The 26,697-nt window shown below is 40.6% G+C and overlaps 1 protein-coding gene across 2 annotated transcripts; it reads right to left on the bottom strand.

Annotated features, from left to right (window-relative positions):
* Positions 1-1,026: 1,026 nt before the first annotated feature.
* LOC123746884 (DBH-like monooxygenase protein 1 homolog) lies at positions 1,027-26,062 on the bottom strand. Of its 2 annotated transcripts, none has more exons than XM_045728734.2 (17): positions 25,949-26,062; positions 24,371-24,554; positions 23,701-23,808; positions 21,342-21,491; positions 20,386-20,556; positions 20,128-20,214; positions 19,609-19,804; positions 15,881-15,985; positions 14,037-14,200; positions 12,843-12,960; positions 12,429-12,553; positions 11,630-11,769; positions 9,994-10,014; positions 7,467-7,594; positions 6,607-6,749; positions 4,296-4,485; positions 1,027-1,451 (listed from the first exon to the last, which is right to left on the bottom strand). In XM_045728734.2, exons 2-17 carry the CDS (start codon positions 24,551-24,553, stop codon positions 1,336-1,338), a joined length of 2,145 nt encoding a protein of 714 aa, XP_045584690.2. In that variant the 5' UTR covers position 24,554; positions 25,949-26,062; the 3' UTR covers positions 1,027-1,335. The 2 variants fall into 2 exon arrangements, with proteins under 2 accessions (XP_045584690.2, XP_069175573.1); XM_069319472.1 differs by lacking the exon at positions 25,949-26,062 and adding an exon at positions 25,783-25,886.
* Between the last annotated feature and the right edge of the window lie 635 nt (positions 26,063-26,697).

Below are 26,697 nucleotides of genomic sequence, written 5' to 3'. Positions count from 1 at the left end.
TGCCTGTTGAATATCCCACACATTTGACGATGCTACATAGCCTCCCTGGCTTAGTACCGGCTTTTGAAAATTACTTACTTGGGGCTACCCCTACTTATTGGTGTACATGTTGTATATAATACAGAATGGATATATAGATCTATATCCGTTTGGTAGTGTATTAAAAAACTGAACGCCTTTTTCACAAATCGTTCATAATGTTTTGTTGAAGCATTTAAATATGTTTTAAATGCTAAATACCTAAGGGGTGTTAGGAACCTTTTTGATTTGTAATCCTTATGTATATTAGTGTTTGAGGTCAGATGACTGAAGTTATACTTATAGAATATTCCATGGTGAATTGTGATTGTATGGGGAGTGTCATAAGGGCATGGGTCGATCCACATGCTCCTCGGTATATTGGTTGTCGCAGTTGGTGCCACTCTTAAGTCTTTTAAAAAAAATCCAGAATGTGGGATTCAGTGTCCATATTGTTTCAAAAGATTATTTTGGCATTTTCAACAAGTTCAACATTGAATCATCTTCATTTAAACATTTATATAATATATATGTTGAATCAATATAACATGGAATCGATGTTAATTCAACAACGTTTCAACATTATATAAAAAAAATTAAACATCAAATCAACGTAAAATGTAATTAAAATCAATGTCAATTAAGCATTTAAGTGAATTATAAGTTGAAACTACATTGAATGAACGTTGAAACAACAATAAAAGATGTAGATTTAACGTCATTTCAGTGTTGATTCAATGTTTTAATGTCTAGTCCATCAGTGTTCAAATCACATTTGAATGAACAATGAATTAAAACAATCTACGTTGAATCAACGTCGTTAATACATTTATTCAACTTCGTTTTAACATCTAATCCATAAGTGTTGAATTCGCATTTGAACGAACAATTAATCAAAACTAAATCGACGTTTAAACGACATAGTTTCAACATTGTTCCAATGTTGAATCAAGAGTCAGGCCTTCAAACCACATGTTCTATACAATTAAGGGTAAAAATATAAAGGTACTCGTAGAAATTTTTTAATTGCAACAATGTGCATTATTTACTTAAAACTTAATCATGAGAATTTTTGTAATTTGTTAGTTTTTCTGTGAACAATAAAAATGAATAATCATGGATTTTGCGATCAGAACTCTCCTGGTATTAGCAGTTGATTAAAAAGAAACTTAAAAAAACTATTACAACGTGACGAAGCATATTTATGCACTACAATAAACCATTATGACCATCTTCAAAACGTGTGGATGTTTTTGTAGTTTTGATGCACTACACTTTCAGCAAGCGTTGTTCTCAACACATATAAGTGTCGAGAACTTAATGGTGGGTGTAGAAGAGGCAGGTCAGGATCAGTGACACATACAGGAAAGCCGGGCCTGCAACACTGTCCTGTTGTCCACCTGATGTTGATCCTGAAGATGGCGCCACTGGCTCTGTTAGGGATTAGATTAACATCAGACATATTTTATTAACAATGCCAGAGTAAAGTACTGATAGTATGAGTCTTCTAATATTCATGGCACCCCTCTTTTCTCTTCTACCGATAACAGTACTCCTCGTGAACCTCTATGGCTTGTACCTCTGGTATCCTTTTTTACAATCCCTCAAACACCACAATCCTGCACGCACCATATCTCACGTCACCTAGCTAAAAAAAAACACATTTAAAAAACCTACAATAAAAAAAACTACATTAAAAATCCTACATTAAAAAATAAAATCTACACTATAAATCTACATTAAAAAAATCTACAATAAAAAATCTACATTAACAAAATTTATATTAAAAACAATCTACATTCAAAAATCTATATTAAAAGGCTACATTAAATAAACATTAAATACTTTTTATACATTAAATACAGTGGTACCTTGGAATACGAGTGTCCCTGTATACGAGTTTTTCGGAATACGAGCAGGATTTCCTCAGAAAATTTGCCTCGGAAGGCAAGGGTGTTGATACGCGTACAGGCCGACCTAGCACGTGGTGGTACGGCGATCGTCTCCCCTCACCCCTCAGTGTACCAGTGTCTCGCGCCCAGTGACTATCCCACGTCAATTCTTCACCAGGATTTTCAGTGTTTTGTTGGATTTTTGGTCATTTGACCATAAAAGTTGTTATTATATATCTCACCATGGGTCAGAAAGCTAGTGGCAAGGATCAAGGCAAAAAGCGCATGTGAGGATGACAATAGAGGAAAAACAAGAGATCATTCGGAAGCATGAAAATGATACACGTGTTGTTGAACTTTGTAGGCCGTACAACAAAGCCCCGTCAACAATATGCACTATACTTAGCAAGAAAAAGGACATTATGAGTGCTAAAGTGGCAAAAGGCGTAAGAACAATCATGAAACAAAGACCACAAATACTTGAAGAAGTGGAAAATTTGTTATTAATTTGGATACACAACAAGGAGTTAACGGGTGATAGTGTTTCAGAGGTCATCATTTGTGAGAAAGTCAGGGTATTGCATGAAGACCTTGTAAAGAAAACTCCTGAAACGAGTGCAGATACGATAGACTTTAAAGCAAGAAGGGGATGGTTTGAAAAAATTTAGAAAAAGAAGTGGTATCCATAGTGTTGCGAGGCATGGGGAGGCAGCCAGCTCAGACAAACCAGCAGCTTAAAGATTTATTGAAGAATTTAAAGAGTTTGCAGAGGATGAGGGATACCTACTGCAACAAGTTTTTAATTGTGATGAAACAGGACTGTTTTGGAAAAGATTGCCTAAGAGGACATACATTACCAAGGAGGAAAAATCATTGCCCGGACACAAGCCTATGAAAGATAGGTTTACGGTTGTGCTGTGTTCAAATGAGAGTGGCGATTTGAAAATTAAACCCTTGCTAGTGTATCATTCTGAAAATCCAAGGGTTTTCAAACACTATAAAGTGAAGAAAAACCAAATATGTGTAATGTGGAAGGCTAATAAAAGGGCATGGATGACTAGAATTTTTTTTTTTTTTTAGAGTGGGTGTATGAAGTGGTGTGCCCTGCCATAGAAAAATATCTGCAGGAGAAACATTTGCCACTCAAGGCCCTGCTTCTCCTCAACAATGCTCTTGCTCATCCTCCTGGCTTGGAAGATGAATTGATGCACAGATACAGTAAATTTCTCACAGTAAAGTTCCTTCCTCCTAACACCACTCTTTTAATTCAGCCTATGGACCAGAAAATCATAGCAAATTTTAAGATACTTTATGAAAGGGCACTTTTCCAGAAATGTTTTGAAGTGACTGAAGCCACAAACCTCACTCTCAAAGAGTTCTGGAAAGACCATTTTAACATTTGTAGTGCTTTAAAACTCGTTGACAAAGCCTGGCAAGAAGTGACTCAAAGAACCCTGATCTCTGGCTGGAAAAAATTGTGGCCTGAATGTGTGACAGAATTAGACTTTGAGGGGTTTGAGCCTGTAAATGATGCGCCTATTGTTGAGCAAATTGTTACTCTGGGCTTGCAAATGGGCTTGGAATTGGATAGTGATGATGTGCAGAAGTTGGTGGAAGAACACAACGAAGAACTGACCACCGAAGAACTCCAAGCCCTTCAAAAGGAACAGCAAGAAGACACAGCTGAGGATGTTTCTCCAGTGGAGGAGGATGAGGCAGTACAGAATGTCCCTTCTGCAGATATTAAGAAGTGGTGTCAGATGTGGGAAGAGAAGCAAACTTTTATTGAAAAGACTCACCCAGAGAAAGCTGTAGTAGGCCATTGCCTTAATCTTTTCAATGACAATGTGATGCCTTACTACAGAGACAGCTTGCAAAGAAGGGTAAAACTAGCTTCCATGGACAGATTTGTTGTGGGAAAATCGAGCAGTGAGTCACAACCAGGACCTAGTGGTATACAGGCAAAACGTGCCAGGGAGTGCACCCCAAAAATGTCCTCACTGCCTGATGTTACAATGGAAGGGGACTCCCCTTCCAAACAGTAACACCTCTCCTCCTCCCCCCTCCTCACCATCTTCCATACGCCTACAGCATTCATCAGCAAGGGTAAGTAATAACTTGAACATAGTTTCGTAGGTTTATTTAGATGAATTAGGTATAAAATTTAGTTTGAAGTGAGGTTTTTGGGTAGTCAGGAACGGATTAATTCATTTCCAATTATTTATTATGGGAAAATTAGGTTCGGATTATGAGTTTTCGGAATACGAACTGTCTCCAGGAACGGATTAAACTCTTAAACCGAGGTACCACTGTACATTAAATAATACACTAAAAAATTTATATACAGTATATATAATTACACAACTTAAAATCTTTTAAACTTACTCTTCCCATGGGGTTTCTGGTAGTGGGTCTGCATCCAGAAGGGTTCAGGCTCCACAGTATAAGCCTCCGAGTCTGGGCCAGGTCGCCGAGCCTGCTCCTTCTCTGTGGGCCGAGATCTTCCCTTGACCGCACACTCCGGCTTCAAAGGCCGAATGGCCAAGAACTCTGGGTAGCTGTGAACTTCAGGAACCTGGAAAAAGTGCATTAGATAAAGGTTAGTATACTGGATTAGCAAAGGTGTGGCCAATCCTGTGTGGATGTTTAACGTTTATTTAGATTTCTGTTATGAATAAAGTCATATGAACCAGTCTTGTGTCAACTACATTTACAAAACCCTGTTCTTAAATGCAAACCATGCTCTGAAACTCTCCCTGGACAGATGTAATAGGACCCATTATCACCACACCAGAAATAAATATCTCTTTGATATCCCCAGGGTCCAACTTAATCAGTGTAAACACTATGCAAATTAAGGGACCTAGTCTATGGAACTCACTCCCTAGTGAATTGAAAAACTGTAAAACTTTTGCCTTATTTAAAAGCAAAACCAAAAAGTACCAAATTTCATCTTCTTAGTTTCCTACACTAAGCTTTAAATTTGCTCTGTACCTAGTTTTACCCAATCTCCTAATTTTTATGTATTTAACCCAAACAACCTTATCATTGTGTTCATTGCTGTCTTCTTTTATGTGCCTTCTTTTATGTGCTAGCCATATGCTGTATTGTGCCTACCAATTTTTTTCACCTACCATTCATGCTGTCATTGCAATCAATCTTAGCTACCTATGTGCTTTAATATACTGTACCTACAATTTTCTCTCATCTTTTTTTTTTCTTGCCATGTAACTTTTTTTTTTTTTTTTTTTTTAATAAATTTTGCAAGTATTTACCTACTTAAAATTTTCTTAGATTAAGGACCTGCCCGAAACGCTGCTCGTACTAGTGGCTTTACAAGACTGTAATTACCATATTATGTATCCTCACATTCCCAATGTACCTTCTTGTATATGCATAAATAAATAAATAAATTAATATAAATATTTCTATTAAATATAATGAGAAAATCTGTAGGAGCCATGACGAGGATTCAAACCTTAGGCACACACACGCCTCAGACAATACTGAATACTCAGCGCATAGATTCGACGTAAAATGCCATTCATAATGAATAGTATGACACATTAGGCAATCCTTGGTAGGAGGAGACCTTACTTTGTTAAATCCAACCAAAGCATGAGACAATATCTTAACCTTCATAATACTAGTTCCAGAGCCGAGGGTTACATGAGCGAATCAATTATGTCACTGTAGAAATAGAGGAAGAGACGCACTATCACGATGTAGAAAATATACAAGGATCGACAACGACCGACTTTTCATAATTGGACAGTAATTCAGTAATCTCTTAAGCCAAAGGCACTAAGAACTTTTGTATCAAAATTGTAACATGGAATGTTCTAAGAAGCAAAGCGGTGAATGAAGACTCCATACACATATATAAATATGAGATAGCACAGAGGATTAAGAAACTCCTGCCTAAATCAGTAGAGAATGGAGGGAATGAATGCCAAGAGCTAAAGCATGTATGAATGCAACTGTCTCAAGCTGGAGGCCCAACACTGGGAGATAAACCGATTCCAATTTTTAACAAACTGCTGTTGGGCAGATCAGGGCTAGCCCCGTCGACCCAACTGAGGACAGATCAGGGCTAGCCCCGTCGACCCAATAGAGGGTGAAAGGTCAGGACTAGCGTAACTAGTGCCACTATCTTGTGCAAAAGCAAGCAACCCCCCCCTTCCCCCCAACCCAACCATTCTCACTATAGCATTATGTCTCCAATACATTCCAATTTTGTTCTTGGTATATTTTAGATCAATATGCTGTGTCCACAAATTTTTCAAACAAATTCTTTCATACTTTGGCCTGTAATCTAAACCAACATCTGTGTGACGTCATCAACACTGTCACCAACCATCATAACTGCCACCTCTCCACACCCAATCATTACAACTGACTCTGGAGGCAGGGAATCACTTGGCACCCCTGGCAGGAAGGGGGGTATGGGTGATAATTCTTATGTATTGACATACGTTCCTATTACATTTGCTATGTATATAACGATAAATTATAAAAATAACTCTCTCATTCATGTATATTTCAATGAGATATCAAATCAGGTAGAATGGTGTCAGGTCAACCTAAGCATTGGGAAAAGAACCCACTCACAGTGTCTACCCGCTGCACTGCTGGATATCCAACCTAGTACAACATCCAGTCAACCATTAGTATTCTGTTTCAACATATAACTTACATATTTGTCCCTTCCAAGTATCGTGATGCATCTCATTTCATGTGGTCCGTATATCACTTGCTGCTGAAGCGACTTCAGGAGTGTGGCATTTTGCCAGGTGGCATTGCTGTGAAGGATGTCATACACGGACATGTTGCGAACCGCTGCCAGCAACATGGAAACATAAAACAAGAATATTTTACGTTAAAGACAAAATACTGGTTCAAATACAGGGTATATTAAATTAAATAGAGCTACTCTGTAACTGACCAGTGGAAATATCACCATAGGAATATCATTCAGTGATTTTTTTATATTGAAATTTTAAACAACAAACAGAACTCTTTACTCTTTGAAATATAAATTGTTACAAATTATTATCCGACAGTTTTATCCGACTGTTTTAGTATCTTAAAACTATTATTATTGTACTTCAGATATAATCTTATTTTTAATATCAGTAGAAAGCTCAAATTCATGCAATGTTTAATAAAGGATAGCAATAAATAATGTCTCATTACAATGGCATTGTCTGTAGTGCCGCCACATCTCCCGGCACTTACACACTCTTTTAAACATCCCCAAGTGCCAGAAGACTCCACACTCTTGGCACATCTCACATCAACCACTCAATGGTTTATAAGTCACTAGGGGAACGAGAAAGCATGAGAGAGAAAATAAGAGAAACAATGCAATTAACAGAAACCACTAATTAGACACGAATTTACAGACAAGAAAATACAAAAATACTAGGAACAAATGTAGGAGTACTGTAAACCAAGACAATGACCATCCATATTTTAGCTTTTCCATGGAATGGTCATTGGCACCTGATTTTTTAACATGAACATCACAGTGAAACTTTAAAGAAAGTCACCTACCAGCAGGTTCTTTGGCTATGATGGCTTGGTACTGGTGGGACATCGTGAGTGGTTCATGCGGGGAGGTGAAGCCTTCAATCATCTTCGCAGCCTCTTTTTTCTCTCTCTCTTCGTCAATTTTTAGCTTTCTAAGAGAACATTATAAAACAGGTGTAAAATTACTGTACAGCAGGTTCAGAATTTGTTCAAATTTGTAGTATATTTTTATTACAGGTGTAAACTGGTTGGACACATTTATAAAATGAAGTAGAAAGAAATTTTTATAAATATTGTAGAACAATAATGTTACAGAATAGGTAGTGAAATACCGTGGAAGAAGTGTATATATGACAGTCAGGGCAGGGCACCTTGCAGTGATTCCGAGGATCAATGTCCCCGGAACCCGGTCTCATCAGGCCTAGTTGGCAATTTTGTCAGTGTTTCCAACCACTTGGGCTGGACAGTAGAGTGACGTTCTGGCATCATGCAGGTCGGCGTTCAATCCCTGACCGCCCAAGTGGTTAGGCACGATTCCTTCCCCTCCACTGTCCCATCCCAAATCCTTACCCTGACCCCCTTTCCCAGTGCTATATAGTTGTAATGGCTTGGCACTTTCCCATGATCATGTCACCATGATCCCATTTCCTTTCCCATATTAAGTCACTGCACATCCTCTCTTGTGTACTCTATATATTTAAAACTCTGATTTGTAATGTCAATCCTGATCTTCAACACTTCCTAGAAGGTTGTAACAGAACTCATGGGCACCACACCAGAAACAAATACCTATTTGATACTCCAAGAGTGCAACTTAATCAAACTAGGAATGCTCTACAAATCAAGGGACCCAGAATGTGGAATGACCTTCCCAATCATGTCAAAGATTGTACCTCTCTCAACCAGTTCAAGATGAAAACTAAGTACTACCTAATTAACTCCATGTAACCTACCTTACTTCTAAATGTCAACCCATGTCTTACTATTTAAAAAAAAATGCTGTTTGTTGACCAACTTGTATAGTTGGCTATTTTCTACCATGTTCCCCCTTTTTTTATCTTTTATTTTTTCTTCTTTCAATGCAATTTATACTTTAAGCTCAATTACTATTAAGTTTTAGTCTAAGTGTTTTTTTCCCACCTCACCTTGCCCGAAACGCTATGCGTACTAGTGGCTTTAGGTATTGTATGTACTACCTCTATCTTTAAATCAAACAATGTTTGTACTGTAACTCTGCAACTATGTATGTACTTTTCCTAAATAAATTATTATTATTATTATTATTATTATAGTTCCCTTCCCCTCAGGTGGCTCCTCACAGCCTGAGTAGAATCACAGTCTGGTAGATCAAGGATCCTTTGGAGGCCTACTGATAACCTTGGCTCGATAAAAAATTTCCAAATTAGAAGATTAGAAATTAGAAGATTGTCTCAGGATCTCAAATGCCTTTAGAAGCCATATTCAACAACCCTTCCGAGCGTTAGAGTACACAATCACACTTCCAATCTCTTAGAGTACACCCCACCAAGTAACTGCTTGGTGGGGTGAAGGTAGATAAACAATAGAACAATTATCATAGAACAGATTGATTAATGGTGCAAGCTAAAGTGAAGGAATGGTGCAGAAGAGGTTTATACATTTGCTAAAGAACAAGTGTTGACTTGTGTAGATCATTTTGTTTTTTTTTTTAATGATGAATAAGGAGAAATTGTGTACAACTGGTCATAGCAGTATAGACACAGCCTGATGGTATCTGACCAGTCGTTGGTGGTGGTGTCTCGGTATACTATCCAAGCATAGTCCACAATATCATTTTTGCCCAAATGAAAAAAAAATTACTTTCCTTCAAATGTGGTTCCCTCCCTAAACAATGTCTTGGCTAATCCAATTTCTCCCATCTGTATCATATCCAGAACTTTAAAATTAACAAACATATTCTTTATTTATATATATACAGTATATTATATATATATATAATTATTATTATTATTATTATACTTAATTATTAAAAGCAAATACTGTAGTTAACATAAAACATTTATAAAACAAGAGAACACAATTAAAATTATGCAGATTTATAATGGCTGTAAAATTATTGCAAAATTGTTGTAGAATTGGTGCAAAATTCCTATTAAACTGGGGTTATATTAGCACAACAATCAAAATTAGTACAAAATTGGGATTAAACCAGCATGGAAATTGAGTCAAACCTGCTTTAAACTGGGGTAAAATATTAAGTGGTATATTCAAAACATCTATAGTAAGGGTGTTATAGACACTTCAACATTATTGCAGACGTTGATTATGTTTAGAATATATGAACTAGCTTCGATGATAAACTGTTAGAGGAATAAGTCTTTGCAAGATCTTTCCAAGATCTTCACAAGATGAGAGGGAAAGGAAGATGAAGACAAAACTTTTCCCCATTTCCTTAAGTGTTAATATTTGTAAAAACCCTCAAGAAATAGTTGCAGATAATGCTATGATAAATACCGTGACACTCTGAAGGTGGCTTTATACTAATGACAAGATAAAAAGTCAAATTACTTACCTGTTAATGTCTAGCAACTTCCTGGAAATAAAAAACAAATGAGTATCAGTTGAATGCGATTGACATAAGTTAATAGTTTCATGGCCTCTTATTTAAACCATTTTGGGAGTATTAACATCTTTATTGGCAAAATACAAAATTCAGCCTAATCCGAGCAATTAAGTTGGGCCTTTTTCCATCGAGAATGATGCTCATGTCCACTGCCACAGATGGATCATACAGAACCCAATAGGTGCGATTTTAGATCAAAGCAAATACACTTTTCACAATGTTATACTGTAATCATCTGCTACAACAAATTTTATACAAGTTTCATTTAATGACTTTGAAATTTAAACACACAAAGCAGGAATGAATTTATATGAGATGCAGCATAAATATAAAAAAAAAAAAAAGGGAGAAGCAATTTGATAAATGGTTAGGATGTCTTCCAATATACCAGATTCAATAAATTAGTGATTAGTATATTGTACACTAAGCCAGGAGGTCCATTGAATATAACACCGAGTATAATGTAGAATGCAAGTGAATACCTTAAAAAGTTTGTCAAAAACTTTACAGCCTGAATATTCTGGTAGCTGTTCAGCCTCAATAACCTGCCAGATGTGCCTATGGCCAAAGCGAATTCGAACATTACATCATATTGTCTGGTCAAATTACTGTGCTGACCATACTAATACCAATAATCATTAGACAAATTTTCATACATTTTGACACTTCGATTTAGCATTTCTTAATTCTTCTAAATCTGCAGAGAAGGGGGCATAGAAGTATTTAGACCTCTAGGGAGTATTTACCGTCTCCTGGGGGGATGGGGATATACGGCCCATGGGAGATTATAATAACCTGATAGCGGGAAGGGCGTAGTTAAGACCTTGAAGGCAGAGATGAAGACTACTTAGCATTAGTATTGTATAGAAATAGGTTTGATACCCGTTTTAATGGATTCCTTGTCCGAAACAGCCAAACAACTGAAGATAACTGGTGAAGTGCCACAAGGAAGTGACCAACTGCAAACTAGAGGATCAAACTTAAAAAAATACTCTGAACTTCTTCATCAAAAGTTGTATACAAATATCTCCGAGGATGGAGGTTATATGAAGTTTCAAAATACAGTACTATAATGAAACACAATGATAAATTAAATGCCAGATATTTAGAGCCTCCAATATAAAGATATATAGGAAGGAAATTTTTGGAACAATGCGAGAGAATGGGGCTTCCATTCCAAGTCACCCCAGATTCCTACACTGTTTCTGAAGATTTTCTCGTACATCACCCTGTGACTATTTTGCAAATTATAAAAATTTAATTTGCATTCACTAGAAATATCAAGAGCAATGGGTGACAGAAGAGGCATAGAAATGGATGGAAGTGTATGACAAAGATATTACACAAGGAAATATAACAGCTTTAACAAATGAGGGGATTCAAAGTGGGACGAGGCATGCAGCTGCGAATACACAGGTTTGTGGTTTGAACCCCCATATTATTGCATGCTCCAATTAATTTTCTCTAAGAGGATATTAAGATTTTAAATATATCTTCAGTTTTTATGTTAACTAAAAGGTCTTCAATTAGAAAAAAACCCAAGACCTGCATGTGCAGGTATTCAGTTTCCCCCTCATCACCTGACCTGTTTTCATATACTTCACTGACGCCGAGAGTCCTCAGGAGATTTACATACTCGGGTGCCGACTTGCATTCGTCAAAGGCGGCCTTGGGGTAGTAGAAGAGAAACACCAGGCACATTTCCTCCCGGGTGTTTAACCCACCCTGTGGCAACGAGATTGACATGAGAATGCTTTTACAATTCACAGGTTGATTAACCTCCACATGTCCTCAGGGAGTAGATCTGCTCAAGGGAATGAATTGAGAGCTACATAATTTGTGCTATTATCTACTCTATGGTAATGTTAGGTTAAGGTTGGGTTTCATTACGTTTGGTTACGCTAATAAGGTGAATTATTAACTATATACAATGTTTAAATATGGATTTTTAAAATTACTTCAGTATGCATGCAAATTCCATTTGCAGAAAATCAAATTCGTAAATAAAACGTGTTCAGCACAAACTTTTATATTTTAATCCAACAATTTATATTACAATAAAGGTAGAACTTGAGAATGATCTGTTTAGGACAAAGGTTCACTTGCCACTTTACATGTAGACTATAAAAGAAACCGTAATATGCTTTCAGGTCATCACAAATATCTAGATAATTACCCAGGTGGATTCTCATGGAAATGGAATTTCCATGACCCAGGTGGATTCTCATGGAAATTTGGTCTGAGAATTGAGCCCATTCTCAGACCAAAAATTTGGTCTGAGAATGGGCTCAAGTTAATAAGAGCCAATGGATGGGGTATATGCAAATGATAGCATTCCTACTTCACGGTGACCTAGCTATACTCGGAGACCTGGTTATACTCACAAAAGTTGGAACGGTAGTCTTGGTAGAGTCGTAGCCACATTCTATGATAAATGAGTCTCCCTTGAGGATCGTCATCTCGTGTTTGAGTACTCTGCTCTGCTGGTAGTTGAAGTCATAAAACATATCTGTGGGAGGCAGTGCAAGCGTCAGCACCAGAGGGGCTGACCTGGCTCAAGCATCAGCACCAGAGTGGTTGGCCGGGCAAAGACAAATTTGTAAATATACCTTGTCCAGACTCTCACAATGGAGGCATGTTATGAGGGGTGGGGATGTTGTAAATACTGTACTGATCAATGTTTTAGTGATCTCCACATATTTCAAAACATTACAATAAAACTGTCATTAGCATGCATACAAACTGTTGATGTTCCGTTGCCACATACAGGTATATACAAAAACTAAGAAAAAACTTGCCCTTAAAATTGACTGGGAGTTCCCGTCCGTTGCGGATTTGTCTGAGGGTGATGTCTCTACCCAGGAGATGAGCGTGCAGGACCCCTTGGAACACCTTCAACCCTCCTTCAGGCACACTCTGCAGCAACAGCAGCAGCAGTGCAATTTTGAAGGGATAGGGAAATTAATGAAACTTTGAAATGAAGATTGTATAATATTCCTTCAAGATCCACCATTAATATTCTATTATTTTTTCTCGTCGATCTCTTATTCCCTTTTTCTTCCCCATCTTCCTCACTCATAACTTTCTCCCATTTGCATCCCTTCACTTGCCTTTAAGTCTTCCTCCTCCTTGGCTCACCCTTTATTTTTCATTTACAAACTTAATAAAATTGCACACTATCTATAGTGATATCGATAATCGATACTGGTAAATGTATGTTTAAAATTAAAATCCTATTACTGTACATACCTTATGTTTCCACATTAAATAATTGGGTGCACCTAGTCAACGTTGATAATGATGTAATGCTTTGCTGGGCCAAGCTGCCTTGGGTAGGGCTCATTTAGTTAGGCAAGGTAATGTTGGGTAACATAGGGTAGGACTGGTTACAAAGGGTAAATAAATAGAGAGAAGACTTATTGTTACATTAGACATGACAAAACTTAGTAAGGCAAGATTTACATCAGCCCTCAAACTGAAGACTGTTGTACGTCGGTGTCACTACGCCTCTGTCGTCATAGCCACTAAGCCTTCAGCTAGGAATAGGTCCGTGTTGTCAGCAAGGCGGACAGCCCGCCTGCTTTCATACCTCTCACTGTATTCCCCACTTCTATACTTCCCTTCACCTATGCCTCTCCTTCCTCTTTACTCCCCCCCCCCCCCCCAAAAAAAAAAGGTCCGTGTTCCCTACGACAAACGTACCCAAGATGACTGTCTAGTACTTCTGCAGTCTCTTAACTGGAACAACAACCATCCAACATGTCTTTCAACAACAACAAAAAAAAGGATCGTAAGATTTAGTTTCCTGTCGATTAGTTGAAATACTCTCAGATCTGCCATGAGATTGCTTAATTACGCTTGCATTAAAGGCCAAAAAAGTCTGTGCTCTATGTTGGAGAGAGATGTTAACATGTCTTATTGTTGGGTAATGCCAACAAAATTTGAAAATTATTTTCTCCAATTAGAAATTGTCTTTGACAAAAACTCTTCACCTGTCTGGTACATTCACTGAAGCAGTGGCCAATTGTTTTCCAGTTTTGTCCAGGAGGGATGATATGGCTGGAAGAGACGCTATGACCCAACGAGAAGACGCCAGAGTCATACTGACGCAGCTTCTCCGTGTGGTAGAGTCGAATGCCGGACCCGTCCACTACACCTATTAAAAGTAATACGAGTTATAAACAGAGGTAACATAACGCTGACATACCTGAGAATAAAGAGACCTCACTGAACCTCCCCTTGCAGAGTAACAACCTTAAACTGAACAAGTTTCAATGACCACATCTTGCACCCTCTGGGGTTTGAGCATCTTTAACACCGTCAGTGTCTTCTCGTTTACCTCCCCCAGTGCAACCTCATCACGATCCAGGGGTCATCTGTCACCCACAGGAGATGCTTTAAATAGTTCCCGTAACTACTGATTTTACAGGACAACTTTGTAATGTGCATACCAGTGATGCACCAAATTATTCCAGTTTGGATATTCAAAAAAGGTAAATGACAAACCACACAAAACCTAGAACAATGTTATGTATTAATAGTTACATGGAGGCATAGGCACAGACGACTTTATCCAAAATAAGTAAGCGATAGAGGGCTCTCAGATCACAAGGTTTATTTGCGACACCAAAAAGTTGTTTTTAAAGATATCCTGTACTCCTACACACTAACAATTCAAAAAAACAATGACCAGTTATCAAGTTTCAAGAAAAATTCAAAACTATGCACAGATTTTTATTTAATTCTAATGACAAAAGACTACATAGTTCCCTTTGCCATAAGGCTATATCCAATCTATCCTCCTTCACCCGGGTTTCCTCACTCAGTGTCCCCACACTAGCCTCTATATCCCATTCTGGCCAAACCGGTCACAGCCTTTCCGATATCCTGTTCCCACCGCTCAACAATGACAATTGTGCTCCCTCCAATGACCAACTAATTTACAATGGGTTAAGATCACTATTCCTTCGTCTAAAATCAACAGGATCTGTTGCATAACTAATGGCTAGCATGTATCTCGGGTCAACATAATAGGCAATCTGGGTGAAACCCCTTATGGGAATCCTGGCCTGGAATCACCTCACACTATACTAGGTCTCATGACGCCACACTCCTTTAGACAATCGGGCACACTTGCTAACACCATAGAGGGCCCCGATACAATTTCTAACAATAGGGGGTATAAAAAGAAAAGCAGCCATCGAGCTTTAATCTGGAGCAGCGTCCGGAATTTTAGCTACACACAGCTGGGTTCGAACACCACCATACGGATGTGTGTGGAAAACTGGGGTGGTGTTGAGGGACAGAGCGGATGGTTGCATTGAAATCTTTAGCATGTTCCAGTATTTTAAGACTATGCAGCAACCTCGCATGATTGAAAATCAATTTTTGCAGTATCGACTTCAAACACTTTCAACAATAGTTTGCCAAGTGTTGCACTCGAGCTCTTGGGATCTGTTCTCTGGGTTCTCATCCTTTTGCTTACTGTTCAAAATACAAGTTCCTTGGCTCCAAGTTTCTAAGCACTCACCCATCCCATTACCATCTCACTCATACCATTGGTGTCTAGTTTAATGGTACGGTTTGTTGTTTTATTAGCTCTGCTTCAGCCATGTTCTGAATATTCAACAATCCTTTCTCCTTTCTTACACTGACTCGCGTTCCTTAACCCTCATAATCTCCTCCTCCAACCCAGACACGCTCCAATTCCTTGAATGGAAGATGCTAACAAGTTCGTGCCTTCATTCATCTGTCAGTCCCCTACAATGTTATATGTTACATATTTCTCTTTAAATTCGCCAAAGCCTAAAGCAGGCGCCTAGGCCTGCCTACCTACCTTTCTTAAGCTTGGGGTTGTCGTAATGGATCTCCATCATAAAATAATTCGTTCCTCCATGTTCTTCCCCAAGTGGGTAGCCCACGTGATCAGGCCACATCTCTCCTGTAAGAAGGGAGGAAATAGAAGCAATGAAGGAATATAGTTTAAGTCACATTCCTTAGGATAAAGTTCACTATCGCTAATTTTTCCAATCACCTCAAGTAACTTGTCAACCAAGTTTCTTGCCCTGTGTTCTTTATCGTCTAGATTAATTAATAACCAAAGTTTTCACCATTTATTAATTTTGATTGATTTACATATACAAGAATTCTTACATTCTTGTACAGCCACTAGTACGCGCAGCATTTCGGCCATATTTGCTTTACCGCCTGTGTTGCCGTCATACTCTCGAAAACTCAGACATTTGAAAAGTTGTTCAATTTCAAATTTTTATGACTATATGTGAAAAGGGGTCCAACTGGGCCAAGGTTCAGCAGTGCAACCTAAATAAGAGGGTAAAAAAGAAATGGCAAACTTCAATAAAAAAAAAAAAAATTATCGAGCAACTGAAATCATTTCTATTACACTCAGCCATCACAATAACAGCTAATAGAGATATAAACTTTAGTTTTATCAAAATATAAAACAAAACTTCTCTTATTTTTGGGATTTTAATTTTAATGATTTTTTTTCTCTTTTTATCAGGCAATTTGCATGGAACTTTTACACATTATTGAACGCATGCCTATCTAAGGCTGCCAATTTTGAAGCAAATAGGTCGAAGTAAGTAATTATCAAAAGAAGGCACCAAGCCAGGAAGGCTATATAGCACCATCAAATGTGCAGAATAATCATAGGGAGTTAAATATCACTAAGGATGCCAATATGAGAACAGAAACACATAAGGTAAACAACATCAAAAGAACTTGAAGCCATGATCGGAGGCCCAAGACGACACGGCATCAATCGCAAGTTGAAGCCGCCGTTGAAGGAGAGGCAAATCATCACCCCGACAGCAAAGGTAAGATCGTCGACATAGTGAGCAGAGAAAATGCCAGAAGGAAGGGAGGAAAGAAGACCATTGAGGGCAACCAGAAAAAAGAGTAGTGCTCAGAACATTACCTTGGGGTACAACTTCGTATTGCCGAAAAGAGGCAGAGAGAGTGGCACCAAGCCTCGCTCCAAAGAAACGACGAGAGAGGAAGCCTTGGAGGAAGAGAGAAAGATTACTACGAAAGCTAAAAGAACGAAGTTGGGACAGAGTATGATATCTATAGACGGTGTTGTAAGCCTTTTCTAGGTCAAAAAGGAAAGCAACAACAGAGGTCTTCGCAGCAAAAGCATTACGAATATAGACCTCCAAGTTCACCAAGATATCTGTTGTGCTGCAGCACTTGCGAAAACCAAATGGAGAAGGGTAGAGGTGGTGATAATGATCCAAGAACCACATCAGACGAACGTCGACAATACGTTCAAAGACAATCCGTGAGGGGCAATGGGGCGGAAGTCCTTAGGAGATGTCCCGAGAGACCCTAGTTTCCGAATAGGGAGTACAACGGCATGGAGCCAGTCCTCAGGGACTGACGACGACTCCCAGACCGGGTTATACAGACTCGGTAAATATTGAGACGTGCACGGAGGGAGATGGCGAAGCAACTCATAATGAAAGTCATCTGAGCCCGCTGCTGTAGAACCGCAGAGGGTTCACTGAAGAATAGATATCGTCAAAAAGAGAAAGGACAGCAACAGAGAACAATGAAGAAGTAAAGGTAAAAAAAACACAGCATGTTAAATAAGATCAGGATCAGGGTCAGCGAAGTCAGGGTTAGGGGGCATGGGTAAACTGAGTAAAGATGGAGGGAAGGGAGCGGGAGGACAGACCAGAGGCGGACGGGCAGAGACAGGAGGAGGAGGAGGGGGGGGGGGGGGACAACCGAGAGGGGCAGTCAAGGACAGCAGGAAGAGGAGGGACAGAAACCGGGGAGCGCACCTCAGCAAGGGCAGAAACCGAGAGTGAATCAGGGGCTAAAGAAACCTCCATAGTAAGGACAGGGGGCCTGACCCCCGAAATGGGAGGGGATGGAACGATAGTCAGAGGTGGGGGGCGAGGAAGAAATCAACGCCTTCTTACCCACTGGGGAGGATGAAGGAGAGGAGCCAGGCTTACGTTTCTGACTCAAAGAGACAGGTGTTCCAGCAACAACGTACTGAGCGACAGACTCAAGCGTCAACAGGAGAAGAAGAACGGGAGCAAACAACACGAACATTACTGGGAGGATGATGAACACCAGCCTGTACAGACAGGTGGCGAGGATGATGAACAACAGCCTGTACAGACAGGTGGCGTGGGAAGCTAAGAGATGAGGGAGAAGGATGGGAACGAGGATCGGAGGGAGATGGGAAAGAAGATACAGGGGGACATGGCAGACTGGGTAGGAAGAAGGGAAACTCCAGATGGAGAACCAGGCGGGGGACCCTTCGGGACAGAATGTAAAGAAACAGGGGAGGAGGCGATGAGCATGTCTGGGAACGGTTGAGAGACTGAGGAAGGTGGGAAGGGCGAGGAGAGGAAGAATGCAACACGCGTGGATAAGATACGCCAGCGAAAGGGGTGAGATGGCGAACTTGGTGTCTCACCTAAGGAAAAAAGACAAACAATCCTGGTGTTTCAAGTTGAGGACGGCTTCCTCAAGTTTGTAGCATGTACAAGCACGGGAGAAGGTAAGATGGGCCTCACCGCAATTGAGGCAGCGAGCCTGAGGGGAGAAGAGCACCCTGACTTAGAGTGACCATCGTCCCCTCACATGGGACATAGAGACTCAGCACTGGAGCATCTGAGGGCACCTTGCCCGAACTTTCAGCACCTATTACAGAGCCGAGGAGAGGGAATGTACTCCTGAACGGAGCATATGGCTCTGGCAAGAATTATAGAGGGCGGAAGGGTCCTACTGTCAAGTAGGACCCTTCCTACTTGGCAGGCGAGTCCCTCGCCCCAAGACGACACCACGGAGGGGGAGCCGAAATCTAAGTTCTAAATTGCTTCGAGCGTCATTGACCATGTTATACAATAGACTACTTGCCCATCATAAAAGATTACACTCATTTTGGTTTCATATAACTTGTTATTTAAGTTCTACAACATACATTTATAATTCTACTAATGCTATCCATAAATTATTCATAACTTTGGTTTCTTTATCAAATTCATGACCGTTTAAGTTTCACACCACCACCACTAGCAACAGCCAAGGTCTTTTCAACCACCGTATAGAATTATAATACCTACAAAAGATCCTATTTAAATAAAATAATCCTAGTCATCCTTATTCCAATCTACCTTAATTTAAGTTAAAACAAAATTACCGAAAGAAAATTCCTAAAGACATAATTCACCTGAAATTTTCGTAACTAAAAAAATTTATATTTGGTTTACCACATCTGTCCCTTTAATTGCCAAGACAACTGAAATTTTCAGCCACATCAATATTCACACAGAAGTTTGTCTCAAACAATATCAAATAACCCAAAAATTATAGTTGCAAAGCAGTCTGCTAAAATCCAACAGTCACCTACCCTCAGACCCATCAGTCACCTACCCTCAGACCCATCACAGTCACCTACCCTCAGACCCATCACTGCCACCTACCCTCAGACCCATCACTGCCACCTACCCTCAGACCCATCACTGCTACCTACCCTCAGACCCATCACAGTCACCTACCCTCAGACCCATCACTGCCACCTACCCTCAGATCCAACAGCCCAGGCTACAACCGGTACAGTACAGTGAAACCAAGAGAGGGGCATATTGCGGGTGTAACACTGAGCTCCTTTCACCTGCAGCCACTTCTCGTAATGCCTGGCGGCATCCTCCAGGGTGCACTCGAAGATAAGCATGTGGTGGACGTGTTCCAGGTTCCTGGCTTCAATCACTGGCTCGAACTGTGGGGTCAGGGAAGGAAGGGAAGAGAAGTTTCATTAGTGCGTTGAACGTCAATGTTCTTTGCGAGCGACAGGAAAAAGTCTTCAGAACACTAGCTTGAGGTACACCTCGAACCAGCGTCCTGGGTTAACCCCAGATGCGCAGGAGACCCTTAACTACTTGTGCTACTACGTACAAAGATGTCTTCAAGAAAAAGGCTTCTGGATCACGAGAAAATAGGATGTGAACTTGTGGATTTGTTCATAAGACGACACCAGTTATAACCATGGATTCACAGAAGAGATATTGCCTGATAAATGCACCTCACTCGCCACCTACTTACCCCAATAACGTGAGTCTTGCGCCGCAAGGGAGGTACTTTGAAGAGCTTACACCAGTACAACGTGTCAGAGTCGTCTGGCAGACTCACCTAGGGACGAAACCAGTTTGTCATTTACACAACATATATATTTCGGCAACGCTTCAGCAAGATTTAAGTTAACTTAATAAGAATGATATAAGGGAAAGACTGGGACCAAGAGTTGAAACTCGATCCTTCAGGTAAAATTAGTCAAGAAAATAAAAAAAAAAACACTCTTACATTACTTGCGTGTAAATTCCAGACGGAGACATCGTCGCCGAAGTCCGGGAGAGAGAACCTTGGCTCCTGCAGGTACAAGCTCTTGGTCCCTCTGTGTCCATGCATCGCCACTCTCCCTACGTCAGGTGGGTCCTCGCGCCCGTATGCCCAGATGACGCGAGTCGTGTCGCTCTACGGAGGGCAGTAGTGCAGGCATTAGTGAGGGCTGCGATGAGCTGAGGCGAGCTGGGATGACGGGGGGAGACTGGGATGAGTTGAGCCGAGCTGGGATGACGGGGGGTGGCTGGGATGAGCTGAGGCGAGCTGGGATGAGCTGAGCCGAGCTGGGATGATGGTGGGAGACTGGGATGAGCTGAGCCGAGCTGGGATGAAAGGGGGAGGCTGGGATGAGAGTGGATAGTAAGCCTCAATGGGCCATGGATAATTTGAAAGATAAATGCAAATCTAAAGAGCAAGATCCTGGAAAAAAAAGGCGGGAAAATAAATCAGACGACGTCACGGAGAATTATTAAAAATCACAACAAATAGAAACAAAATTATACATTATATTGTATATAAAAGAGGTTTTACAGCTAAAATAAATCAAACTATTTATTGAATTCACTGTGTTTTTAATGAGTGATTAATGTATCGAAGATTAAATTAATCAGGATCATCTAATGCTCAACAAATTTGCTAACTTACCTAGAAACAAAATCTAACTAGTCTATAAGCACCTCCAAAGGATACCTGATCAACCAGGCTGTGACTCATACGTCAGGCTGCGAGCAGCCGCGTCTAACAGCCTGGTTGATCAGTCCGGCAACCAGGAGGCCTGGTCGACGACCGGGCCGCGGGGACGCTAAGCCCCGGAAGCACCTCAAGGTAACCTCAAGGTAAGGTATAAATGTATCCAAATCCAGAGAGAGCATACATCACACTATACCCAGAGACAGTAGGTTGTCGAGACGACTCACAGTGATATGGAAGTCGTGCCAGTCGTCGCAGGTGTCCCAGAGCCTGGAGAACCTCAGGACGGTGTGGGTGTCGTTCTGGTATCCTCCAAGAACCTTCAGGTCCTGCGAGTCGTCGAGGACAGGATGCCAGTTACCTTCTCCGTGAAGATCCTGTTGGATAGGATACATAAGTTACCGTCTCCATGAAGATCCTGTTGATTAGGATACACAAGTTACCCTCCCATGAAGATCCTGTTGGATAGGATACACAAGTTACCCCTCCCATGAATATCCTTTGATAGGATGCCAGTTAATTTACTCGAGAAGGTCCTGTAAGAGAGTATGTTAACACCCTCCCCCTCCTCCCTCACATACATGATCACCACATACAAAATTCTTAGGGGGAATTGACTGGGTAGACAAGGGTAGATTATTTAACAAGGGTGGTACACGCACAAGGGGACATGTGGAAGCCGAGTACCCAAATGAGCCACATACATTAGAAATAATTTGCTCAGTATCAGAGTTGCTAATAAATGGAATGCACAAGGAAATGATGTGGAGGAGGTATACTCCATACATAGTTGCAAATGTAGATATGAAAGAGCTCGTAAAGCTCAGGAACCTGTACACCAGTAGATTGACAGTTGAGAGGCGGGACCAAAGAGCCGAACCTCAACCCCCCCAAGCACAACTAGGCGAGTACACACTAACATATCTTCAGCTCACATTTGCTGTACACGTCACTTAAATATATGTTCCAATGTCTCAAGTTTAATCAATTCTGATCTATTATATCTACCTTATTTTCTTAATTCTAAATGAATTCATCACATTGTATAACCCGAAGGTCATGCAACGTGTTGCATTTCATTGCCTTTCGGTCCATGTCAAAATTAAATGTTTACATAATGGGAAAAAAATAAAAATAACGAAATAAGTTTGAACGACATATTAAGAGTATTCAGTTTTTTTTTCTGAAGTGTTAGTTTTTAGTCCGTTTTCTTTCATGCGATATCATAATACCCTTCATTTGTGTCTTTAAATTCTGACATATATTCATATTTAAACAGCAGGGAGTATTCATAGCTCAGTAAGATTGTGTTTATGACTACACATCATATCTCAAGCAACTGCCAAAAATATCCCTGTGTGTATTACTGCATGTAATGCCCGAAACGCTTTGTGATGTCCGAAACGCTTTGCGTAATAGTGGCTTTAGGCATTGTATGTACTAGCTCTATCTATAAGTCCACCAATATTTGTAAAAATCTCTTGTATGTGTGTACCTTACCAAAATAAATATTTATTTCATTTATTTATTTTATGTACATTTGGGGCAAAAATTATTTGTAGAATTTTTTTGTTTGACAGGGATATTCCTGCGCGGGCCCTAAGCCTCTGGCTGGCCCACTGCGCGGGCCCTAAGCCTCTGGCTGGCCCGCTAAGTGTTGCTTGTTTCTCTTTTACTTGGGCGGAGTATGAGTATTTATGACTCGTTTGGTAGAATAAGCATCCGAATCTGGCAGCTCGAAAGTGACGTTATTTTTAAGAGGACGGGTTGGCGGACGTGTGCGGGCTCACCATAGCCTGTGCTACCTCGAACTTTTGTCCAGGGTAGCTGATGCTATAACAACAATTTTGATGTGCATTGTTTTAATGTATAGCGAAGAATGGAACCCATCTAGTCATCATTACTCTACAAGGCTTATGATCGCACAAGTTTACCCAACATGAGAACCATTACTAATTTAGGCCTACGGGCATATGCATTTACACACAACACTATAGGCCTATCCCGACAGGTTGTAGTTTCATCATAACCTGAAAGTCCCCTGATCAATTCCCAGTAGGATGGATAATATTTGGATTGAGACTGCCTCTGCTCACTTAGCAGTAAATAGGTACCTTAAGTTAGTCAACTGTCTTGAGTTGTATCCTGGGAAAGGTCGATCGTTGGCCAAGGAGGACCTCTTCAACCCCATCAGGCTTCCTGTCCCCGACAATAGCAAATCAATCTATGAGAGGGAGTGTGTGTGTACTGGCCTAGATGTGCTTGAAGAAGCGACCTCTCCCTTAACTCACTACCATTTACCCATACAAATTTTCCCTACCACATAAACTAAATTCACGTTGTTGGAAACAGGAAGACTAATAGCCGTACTGAGGTCCCATAACCAGATTACCGTTTCACCAGGATGCTACCCACAACAGTCAACTAACTCCTAGGTACTTAAATATTACTGTAGGAATGTGGGGTAGCATCTCCGATTGTCCGGGAATCGAACCAGTAGCAAACAGTTGAGAGACGACTGCGCAATGGCTGCGTATACCCACCTTAACAGCGACCAAAAGCAACATCAACAACAGAGTGACTCACGTAGAGGAAGACATGGCCTTTGTCACAGATCCAGCCCAGGATGATGTCTGCTCCCTGCATGCCTCCGCTGGGAGAGAACCCCAAGCCAACGTACCCACGCGTCGCCACCTGCAGCGCCGCCATCGAGAACGTCATGGGGGATACATACGAATAATATTACTCTTCTGCTCTTGTTAGTGTTTCTAGTTCATAGTAGGAGGCATCCACCAGTCTCAGGAGACCATGGAGTTGCGCTACGGTTGCTGGTCTGAAGCCGCCTCTCCAGGGCGCAAAGCCAAGCTAACTATCCTAGTACATAACCGTTCCTAAATACATATGTATGAGCTAATGATTAATACATTATAATCGTTATACAGGATATGTACATTTCTATGCTTATTTAAGCCTGGATAAGCTTTAATGATATAAGGTCACCTCTTGTGCAAAACTAGACAGTTGAAATGCAGACGAGGAGTCACAATAACGTGGCTAAAGTATGTTGACCAGACCACACACTAGAAGGTGAAGGGACGACGACGTTTCCGTCCGTCTTGGACCATTCTCAAGTGGCTTGTGAATGGTCCAGGACGGACCGAAACGTCGTCGTCCCTTCACATTCTAGAGTGTGGTCTGGTTATTAAACTAACCAACCAACTAGCGGACACGTCAACACAACAATGACGAGACTAACCTGAACTTCGAATACGACATCCTTCTCTCTGGGCGTCCACAGCATTACGTAGGCGCCGTCCTGGTCCAAGAGAGCCCTGTGCTCTAAGTGGGGAAGCTTGAGCTCCTCGTCCACCCACACGCCGAGAGTCGCACCACAACACGCCGCCATAACCACCCACACTGTCCACCTCCAACTACCCATGCTGGAAGGACAACAATTCCATTTTCTCTTCCAGTGATTGATCACCGCTATATACGGAAAACACAATAGCGTGATGCATCAAATGAACAAATTCACAAGGGTCGTGATGAAGATTCGAACCTACGTCCGAGAGGATCAGAGACGCGCCTTAATCGACTGTGAATGTAGAAGACGAACCCAAGCGCAGTCACAAATTTCTAACATATCGTGTCTTCAAAAACTACATTTTCTCGATTTTAATTTAATATTGTTACATATTAACATTTTATGCAAGTTAAGTAGAGGTTAGTCGGTTAGGTTCTGTTGGGAATTATTTGTGTTCGAGTACGTGGATGAAGCATTTAGAGTACGAAGCAATGATCGAGAACAGTTCGAGCTTTAGTTCTGAGTCGTGCAACATCTTATCATTCATCAACACGTGGTTTGATAGCCGGATTAACGAGCATTTGACCTTTGCATATGAGGAAGGGCTGCAGGCTGTTACAGGCGACACTCAACAGAGAACCTTCAATCTTTTCTTGAACAGCGCTTTGATCTTTTCTTGCGTTCGAGTCGCACCTCTCTAAATGCTCCACAAACGTATTGCAAGTGTAAATAATTGCCAAAAGACCCATAACACCGAATGTCAGTTTTAGCACAATAAGTTAAAACTGGCTTGTGCATCTTTGGGGACTGGTGTAGCATGGAGGACATAGTTTAAGTACTGACTGACTCAACTGATCTGCTCGAATCTTTTTTCGAAAATACTTTTTTTCACTTTTCGAATTTCTTCACCTGTGAATTTTAATCCCAAATAATTTCCAATGGAGCAAAAACTAACCTTGGGCTATTATGTATATTATTAATTTGTATATTCAATAATGTCATTAATTTCACCATACCAGAATTATGAACATCTAGTCTTTTATTGAACATTAACACTGAACTGAAGGCCTTTGAGGACTAGTTAGGCAAAAATATCAATCATTTTATAAGTTAATCGTCCATCCACTTGGACGAAGAGAAGGCCCTGCTGCTCGTAGTGCTGGTGTTCAATCCCCGATGGTCCAAGTGGATAGTCACTACTCCTTGACTAATCCTATCCCAGCTCCGCGTCCTCACATCCCTTCCGTGTACTATAATAGTCAAACTGGCTTTAGCAGTATTCCCTCATAATAAAACTAATTCGGCAACATTAAATGAAGTATTCCTGGCGAAAACTCTACCTCTTGCTCTTCTGTATCACTTACAGTCGATCAGTTTAAAGTCTTCGATGCCAAGTGAGTTATTTATGCTGTGCTAGAGGCACCGCCGATCTCAGTGTGGGGGATCCGCTAGCTTCAAATGAACTATACCACCTCACGATAAGCTGTAAGACGTGATGATACAGTCTAACTAGTTGGCAATAGACGCTACCTTTATCCTGGAAGGTCTTCCACCTGCACGTGTGTGTGTGTTGTCAACGCGGCTTTCAAACCCACAATAAAACGCCATTAAAAAGCCCCGGAGGCCGGCCAGGGAGCGCGAGGTGGACATTGTACCGCGAAAGTTCACAGTCATCATTAATGTGTGTGAGGATTCTGGTGGTGATGGAGGGAGGTGGTTGAGGCTTCAGGAGAATATATAACCTTGGTTAAGACGTGCTTGTGGCCCATATATGACCGGGTGTGTGGGTGTGGGTGTCCATGGATACACATTCTCTGCTGCCGTGTGGAGGGCTCCTGTGTCTGATCGTCTCTCCACATTCAGCACACTGGTGTTTTTGAATCCTAAGATTTGAGTTTTATTGCATTTATTTTGTAATACGTTTTATATTCATCTTCCTCCAGTAATTATCTACGCAATTTGGTAATGTTTTTGACTCCCTCTGTGAAGATGTCTCGCTGCCTCATTATGGTACAAGGCCCTTCAATATATAATATATATAACATATAATATATATATAATATATATATAATATATATAACATCAATATAACAGTATATAATATATATATTAACCTTCACCCTTCATCCTGGTCCCTCCTAGGTGCTCTGTCGTCAACCAGTCAACCAGGACGGTTGACTGGTTGACTGCGTTCGTACTGCAACTACGAACTAACTGGTATAGTGACTACGAACGTAGTCACATGGATCCAGGATCCTTCATGAAGGAAGGATCTTTCG

This window comes from Procambarus clarkii, chromosome 93 (genome assembly GCF_040958095.1).
Source record: "Procambarus clarkii isolate CNS0578487 chromosome 93, FALCON_Pclarkii_2.0, whole genome shotgun sequence".
Classification (NCBI taxonomy): domain Eukaryota; kingdom Metazoa; phylum Arthropoda; class Malacostraca; order Decapoda; family Cambaridae; genus Procambarus; species Procambarus clarkii.
The sequence above is the reverse complement of the archived record's forward strand: the minus strand, read 5'-3'. Positions and strand labels throughout refer to the sequence as shown.